This window comes from Copadichromis virginalis, linkage group LG11 (genome assembly GCF_057382275.1).
Source record: "Copadichromis virginalis isolate Kocher_CV1m ecotype Utaka linkage group LG11, C_Virginalis_male_GT1.1, whole genome shotgun sequence".
NCBI lineage: Eukaryota > Metazoa > Chordata > Actinopteri > Cichliformes > Cichlidae > Copadichromis > Copadichromis virginalis.
In genome coordinates, this window is record NC_140628.1 from 27,569,093 (window position 1) to 27,576,832 (window position 7,740).

Sequence of the window (7,740 nt, forward strand, 5' to 3'; positions counted from 1 at the left end):
ACCCTGAAAAATATGTGCAGTGTTATAGTTAAGCTGTGTATATCTCAAGAAAAATCCATAAACAGGTTGGGGCAGCTTGTACGTGGCCTGAGAGGTGAAGCCCAAGGCAAAAACAAAAACCACTTACTGCTGGTAGTTGCAACTATTGGCCGTGAGCTAATGGCAACATTTGAAGGTGACTGATGACAGCAGCTGCATTTTTATGAGCTCTTCTCAAGCTGCATTTGCATTTTTGTGACTGTAAAGTCTGAAGAATCAAAATGAGTCTACAAAAATACTAGATTTAAAAAAACAAAAACAAAACAGGATTTATATTTAAAAAAATGTTTGTTTTTTTGTTTGTTTTGTTTTCTGTGCAGGTTTTGACTGGTTCTGGTTTGGACTGAGTGACTTTCAGAGGCTTTCCTGGAAATTCCTATACCATCACACGTCTATGACCGGACCATCGATACATTTCTTTTTCTTCCCCTCTTGCGTGTGTGTGGGTGTGTATGTCAGCTGTTTGCAGCCAATCAGAAGTTTTATTTTCTTTTTTCTCCTTTTACCAATTGGCCATTTAGGGAAGGGCTTTGTGCACAGTGCAGTGGTTCAGTAATGGAACATGTGTATGTGCGCGTGCATGCTGGATAGAGGGCTATACAAAAAAGAAAAAAACAATCCTAAATTGGGGTTTGAGGATGCTGTTAGTGAGAGGTGCCAAAGGAAATGAAGCAATATTTTGCTGTTAGTGAGTTGCTGCCTAAGAAAATATAGTGATTTGAGTCTGCTGTAACACACATACGCAAACCAGAAACATGCATGATGGAAAATAATTTACAGTAATGCCAAATTCTAATGTACAGTAACAGAGAGAGCCTTAAATGGCCAATATAGCATTAGGTCTATTGAAATACTACTACTGATATATAGTGTTATTTCTAGTCTATGCCAAAGTAAAACAGAGATGCACTTTTAATCAAAACAAGATGAACGCACACAGTTATTGCTAAATTTGTTACTTTTAGCTCTGTATTCTGTATGGTTATTAAGGCACCCCTCATTATTGAAACGATGCATGCAAGAAAGTGTGTGTGTATGTGCGTTACAATTTTTTTAATTAAGGATATATTTCTTCAGATGATTCTTACTGTAATTAGGTCACATAAAAATCATTTATAAATAGTGGCAGTATAAGTAATCTTGCTGTTAATAGTGGAGATTTGTTTGTATGTACCGCTTTTATTTATTCCCTTGAGTCCTTGTGTGTCAGTGAGCTTCTTCACCTGAGTGAAGCTGATACAATGCCAGGCCAGAAACAAAAAGTGATGTGCAACTGTCGGACAGGACAGACAAAAACGAAGCTGGCGTGTGTGAAGCAGATCAGAGTGGAATAGAAAAGTGAAAGAACTGGGAACTGGTTTCAAGGGGGTTGCTTTTTAGAAACCTTTAACTTGATGGTCATGAGAGAGTAGAAAGTAGGAGATTGGGATTTGCGCCCCTATATTAAATAAATAAATATATATAGCGCTCAGTATTACTATGCTCATATCATTTCAGAAGTTTCAACTTACCTTTAGAGAGGGTTCCCAAATGCTCGTCCAAAACACTTTAGTTGGGGTTATACTTTTCAGACGTATTATGAGATCAGATTGATTTAGTATATTGCAAATTTGAGCTAAGGTGATATTTTATTGAGCGTTGACTATGGTAATATAATTTCTGATCTGTGGCGTAACTGGGGCTGTGCACACAGGACCAAAGAAGTAACAGCAAACCGCTAGATCCTCATTTGTACAACAGCTTTATTAGTGACGTGCATCATCTGTGTAGTAGTGTGTCACAAAATGTTGATGCGGGAATGGTGGCTCAGTAATGCAGTCTGGAATCAGCAGCCGCTTTTCTTCACCCCAAACACGAAGGGATTTTAAAAGCACATTGAATAATAAAAACACTTCTTTCTTTTTTTAAAGTTAATGTAAAGAAAATACCAAGATGAAAAACGTTAGATTATTTGGGATTAGTCATAAGACATGAACAATCTATAGGACTGGGAAGTTTAAAATTGAATGAAAAAGTTGCGCTATAGAGGATTAAGAGACGCACCGAACATGCCCCTGGTACTAAGCTGAACATATGGGGCTGATACTGACACAGCAGCAATACTGTAGCCAGATGAGGACACAAAGGAAATGCTGAAGGTCTGGAGGAAGGAAAACTGTAGACTCATTCCTACAGAAGCACGTCAGGAGCACTTCCTGACATCCATTCTTATTGTTGTTGTTGCCACAACAACAAATGCCACCTTTGAACCTACTGAACCTCACCGGGTTTGCTCATTTTGATCACTTAAGTGTTCATAGGCTTCAAAAACTATATATGATTCTAGCATCTCTCTCCACGTATTGTTCTTTGGAAGTGTATATAAATGTAGTTTGAAGGCAAAAAAAGACAAAGACAAAAAAATAATAGCTCCCCTCTGTGTCTTAAGCTCTTTTTTTTTTTTTTAGCTACACACTCTTCTTCATAACACACTCACACCTTTTAATTGCGTAATCACTTGTTTCTACTGCACAGTTTTATCCTACATTTTGTGTATTGAGTCACTTAAGTAGGTTGGGGAGGGAGTATTTTCCACAGAGGCTTTTGTAATTTTTTACTATGCATTTTCCACAATGGTGAGAGAGGCAGGACTTGCCTGTAACTTGTCTTTGCATTTTGATGATTGTGAATCAATTGAAAAAAAAAAATTCAGTGCCAACCAGCTCTGTACTGTGGGTACTATACCTCAGGCTACCCACAGTGCTTTTTAAGAAAAATTCAATGTCAGTGGTAGACATTTGGAGTCCAGCTACCACCAGCATCAGCTGATTCTTTCAGTCTCCACTGGCTCAACGACTACTACAGGCACTTCTCGCGCTCTCTCCTTTAAATGCTTTTCCTCATGTATTCCATATACAAAATGTATAGAAAACTTTATTTATAGAGTGGTGCCTTGTTCTAACGATCAAGTTGTTTGCTTCATAAAAGACTCTTTAGTTGAACACAATCACTGCTGTGTACCTCAATGAGAAACATGACTAGTAAGCAGAGAAAAATCATGACAGGATTCAGATTTTGGTGGTTTAAGGTTTGAGGGTTGTTTCTATATGTAGATTTAATTTGGGCTTCATCGCACTATTTTTGTGTCCATCTCTATCTCATAGTGAGGATGTAAGCCCTCTACCAACTCAGCCGACCAGTGCCCAGTATATTTAAAAAAACAAAATAGACATTGCTCCTTGCCATACTGGTGTTTGCCACCTTATCTATAAACATTGTATATGCAAGAACTATACTGTGTATTTGGGTTTGATTTTTATTGTGTAAGATGCTCTTTAATGATGTATACCTAAACAAATTTGTGGTACGTTCTATTTTTTAATTCTTTTTTTTTTTTTTTTTTTTTTTCAATAAACTGGGGAATTTTTTTTCTGTTTTCTTATTTACAGTTGGGAGAACATCATGACAATTGTTTAGGGTTCAACCATAGTTGGGCTTCACTCCATTTGTTTTGAAATGTACAGTGCATATTTTAAAACACATGAATTATAGAATATCAGGATTCCATGTAAATCCCAGTCCTTTAAATTCTAAATATTTAATTGAAAAAATGATGTGTCAAATCTCAAAGCTGATAATATTAATCTGCAATATTCAGTTAAATAATTGTGCCCAGAAAGGTATTTAAAAGGTAAAGATAATGGCTTTATATGCAAGTAGCTATCTCTTTCTAAATGTTGAATTGCAAAGAATTTACAGGGGTTTTTTTAATAGACAGGGAGCAAGGCTGAAAAATATTAAATGGATATTAAGGCAAAGCTGTTTGAAACAATAGATTTCTGTAGTGAAAGGCACTGCATTAGTTCAGGAACACAGTTCATGACACTGCATGCACCAATTAAACAAAGCTCCGCTATAAAACAAGAAAGGTAAACAAGATCCAGAAACTCTCCACCTATGGGTCTGACCTCATTTGAGACAAAGTGTTTGTTTTGTCTGATTAATCTAAATTTGACATTCTTTTAGTTTTGATGGGTGCACTCTGTAACAATCCAGCTATATCACTGGAAGGTTTGGATCAGCCATCAAACAGGACAAGAACAGACTACAAAGGACTGTGAGGTCTGCAAAAAAATAAAACACACCCTAGACATGACCTCTTCCAACTATTCCCCTCCAGTAGGTGCTATAACAAGCAGTGTCACTACTAGAATTTGGCAACACTGGGACCTTAAACAGGTTGCACAGGTATTCCAACTCCTCCAGGAAAGTACAGCAATATTTGCCATTGCCAGAAAGCTTCCAGTGTCTTCCAGTAATGGTCTTAAGAGCATAAAGGTTCCAAGAGACAGGCAGTTACTTTAAGAGAGCAGAAAAGGTACCTGCTCCTTTGTGCAAGGAGGAACAGCTGGAAAACTACAAAATGACCTTCAGCAGACTTCAGAGGTTGGCCGGAACATTGATGTCCTCTAGTGGGTCCTGTGCTCACTGGAGATGATATGTATTCATATCATTAGCAGGTAATGTAGATGTTTAAATGTTAGGGATTTAAATGTTAATCAGAGTGGTGATGAGTGGGAGGAACAACAGCATGGCTCCAAACTGAAATGGTCTCACCCAGTGGAAACACAAGACACTGAAAAGAAAAACGACTGACCAAGGCTCCGAACTGTTTAAAAGTAAGACTTTTACTTCAAAGCTCGAACAGTTTGTCTCCTGAGTTAATGCTTTCAGAAAGAAGAAGAAATGCAATACATTGTCCCTCTATCAACTGTTCCATTTCCACTTTTTATATTTGCAATTTTCAGTCAAGAGCAGCATTTAGTTGCTATTTGCATGTTTAACAGACTTTTTTTTTCTTTTTTTTTTTAAACAAAGTTCTATTTTTTTAAGCATTTGGATGCAGCACTTAAGCAAATGTGGGCTGGTGGAAATTTATTCAAGCATAAATCCTGCCACTGAAAAACAAGACACCAGTGTGATCTTGCAGAAGAGAAGACTGAAGCAGAGCTGTGTGTAGAATTTTTTTTTTTTTAATCAGAATTTTATCCTTTTTTATTCCTAGATTGAATTTTGGCTTACAAAAATGGGGATGGTTGTAATATTTGTCCTCTCCAGCTTGGTGGGTGAGTCAGATTATATTTTTAATACCGTACATTCAAGTATTTGAACTTGTTTTATTTAGAAGTAATCATTGACATCATCCATTTATTATAGATTTCAGTAATATCAGTTATGTTTTTGAAAGATTAATTATTTCAGCGTGTCATATTTCTACATATCGGTTCAGTATATATGTACTTATGTATTCATTTTTGTTTAACTCTTTTGAGTTCTGCTTCAGTGAACCACATTTCCTGTCAAAACAGATGGCTGTGCTATCATGATGACATTTTTGCTTCAGTCGTTCTGGTTACTTATGCTATACAATTATAGATCATTTGGCATTTTTAAAGCATATTTTAATACTTTGTCAGTTTTGAATATGGGTTGTGAAATTATATGCAGTCATCATTAAATAATCGGAGACCTCAATAACAAATCCTACAACATAACCTGTCTTAACATGCGCTTTCTTCAACAGTGGGTTTTGCTTGGGGTGAGCTGATTTTAGAACCAGACAGACCCTCACTGAGTGTGCCAGTCTCTGAAAATGCTTCACTGGAATGCTGCTATAAATCACCGTCGGGGAGAGTGAATGTCCACTGGATCCACTATTATAACAAAACTCAGCAGATGTTGTTAGATAAAACAGCTGAATCACAGAAAGATTCCAAATCTGAAAAAATATATTGTGCCCAACTGAACTTCCCTGAAGTAAAGCTGGAGAACCTTGGATTTTACCATTGTCTGCTGAATGATAGTGGCAACACATATTACACACATGGAACCTACCTGCGTGTCTACAGTGAGTGTGTGTGTGTGTGTGTGCATGTGTTGTTGTTGGGGCGGGGTGTCACTACTTCATAAACCATAAATCCTGTTATTGTTAATCTGCCCAAAAGCTGTGAAAGTGGCAGCATCCACATATATTCAATTTATTTAATCTTTACATCTTCAGGATTGTTGCATTGCAGTATGCTGCACCATTCATTCACTTTAAATAGCACCAAATTTAGAATTAAATTTCAGTCAATGTGCAAAGGCATTAGTCACACTGAAAGGCCACTTCACACTCTAATCTCATTAAAACCAGATGGTAGATGAGGAAACATAAAACTGCCAATCTGAGGGATTATGTGTGCGATAACCTGCATTGTTAACGTGACTTAACAGTACCACCAATTGTATGTTTAACTGTGATCCTTATGCTAAATTTAACCGTTATATAACAAAACTATCAGTGTCATAATAAATCTCCCAGTAAGGCTTTTGAGTAATTATTTTGTTAGCCTGCGTTTTCATGTGCAGGCTAACAAATACGCAGCATTCACGTGTTCACACTTAAAGCAGAAAAAGATAACTCGTGTTTAAAAACCAATACGTGCAACTGCTAATTTGTTTGTTTGACCTCTGAACCCTTTCTGCATTCCTAGAGCCAATGGAGAAGACCATAAACCTGAGAGAAACCACCAAAAACAAGATCCTGATAGCTGAGGGATTCTTACTGTTACTGTGTGTGATGCTGCCTTCTGCCATTCTTCTGTTCAAGGTCGTTGCATTATTATACAATGATCAGCAGCACTACTGTTGAAGCTATGCTTAATTTCAAGCATTTTCCCAAAAGAGCATTACTTTTACTTTATTATTCATGCATTTAAAAGTAATGGCAGAGCTGTGCGACTCTGGCATGGATTTGTTTTTCTTCCTTCTCCGTCAACAATGGGAATTTGCAACATTTGACTGATTTATTACTTTTGGTTTGCCCTACAGTCAAAGAAGCTTAATGAACTGGAGAAAAAGAAAGCAAAGAAAGAAGAGGAAAATATATATCAGGTCAACATTACATATTCTCAATCTCTTTCCATTACACAAGGCAAAGCAGGAAAGCAGGAGCTAAGAAATGAACACCATTTCTAGTTGTTGTTGATGTGTATATCTTTCACTGATAATAGCCTTTGCATGATTTCCTTTTTGCATTTTCTCAAAAACCAGGGGCTAAATCTGGATGACTGTTGTGCAACATACGATCAGATTGAACGCTCCCAAGCACAGGGCCCGTACCAGGATGTGGGCAACATTAAGGAAGAAGAGGAAGAAATCCAGCTGGAGAAACCATAAAACAAAGTGAATAACAGACAGTTACGAGTGTTACATGTAAATAGCAGGCTTCTTACAACACGCTCTGATTTCAGAGTTTTGTTCTCTGAAGTTTTTTATTTTTTAAGATTTTATCTGTATTTGTCAAAACAATCATAACACAATATCCACTGGTCTGCAACCAGGATTTTAGAAATACTTCCTTATCAACATATCAACTATAAACTTTTTTTCAGTTTTTTTATGATGTTTTTAAATATACTCCTTTACATTTTTAAATATATGTAGGTTTTTTTGCTTTAGCTTTTTTATTCTAATTTTGCACACAGATTCCAGAAAAAAAATGACGGGTCAGACTGGTTACGTATGTACCCCAGGTTGCGTTGTCGGCTTTTTAAATATTCATTGACGTGCATCTGCTACAATTATGTGTTTTTTGCTATTTCTGTGAGTGCTGTAATAATAAAATAATATTTAAAAAATCCATCAAATCTCTCTGTAAATTGTCTGAGTAATACAATT

General features: G+C 36.6%; 2 protein-coding genes across 8 annotated transcripts in view; both read left to right on the forward strand.

Annotated features, from left to right (window-relative positions):
• Window positions 1-3,445, forward strand: part of arhgef1 (Rho guanine nucleotide exchange factor (GEF) 1) — a 41,322-nt gene extending 37,877 nt beyond the window's left edge. For all 7 annotated transcript variants that reach the window (XM_085471787.1, XM_085471786.1, XM_085471790.1 and 4 more), the window contains one exon: window positions 360-3,445. The gene's annotated coding sequence lies outside the window, so the exon portion shown is untranslated. The remainder of the gene's footprint in view (window positions 1-359) is intronic.
• A 1,491-nt stretch (window positions 3,446-4,936) lies between these two features.
• cd79a (CD79a molecule, immunoglobulin-associated alpha) lies at window positions 4,937-7,703 on the forward strand. Its single transcript, XM_085471794.1, has 5 exons — window positions 4,937-5,144; window positions 5,603-5,926; window positions 6,555-6,670; window positions 6,892-6,954; window positions 7,114-7,703. Exons 1-5 carry the CDS (start codon window positions 5,105-5,107, stop codon window positions 7,237-7,239), a joined length of 669 nt encoding a protein of 222 aa, XP_085327920.1. The 5' UTR covers window positions 4,937-5,104; the 3' UTR covers window positions 7,240-7,703.
• Window positions 7,704-7,740: the final 37 nt, after the last annotated feature.

Coding starts and splice junctions, on each gene's coding strand:
- cd79a (XM_085471794.1), top strand. CDS start 5,105: ATGGGGATGGTTGTAATATTTGTCCTCTCCAGCTTGGTGG. Junction 5,927..6,554: donor AACCTACCTGCGTGTCTACA/GTGAGTGTGTGT, acceptor CTGCATTCCTAG/AGCCAATGGAGAAGACCATA. Junction 6,671..6,891: donor CTGCCATTCTTCTGTTCAAG/GTCGTTGCATTA, acceptor TTTGCCCTACAG/TCAAAGAAGCTTAATGAACT.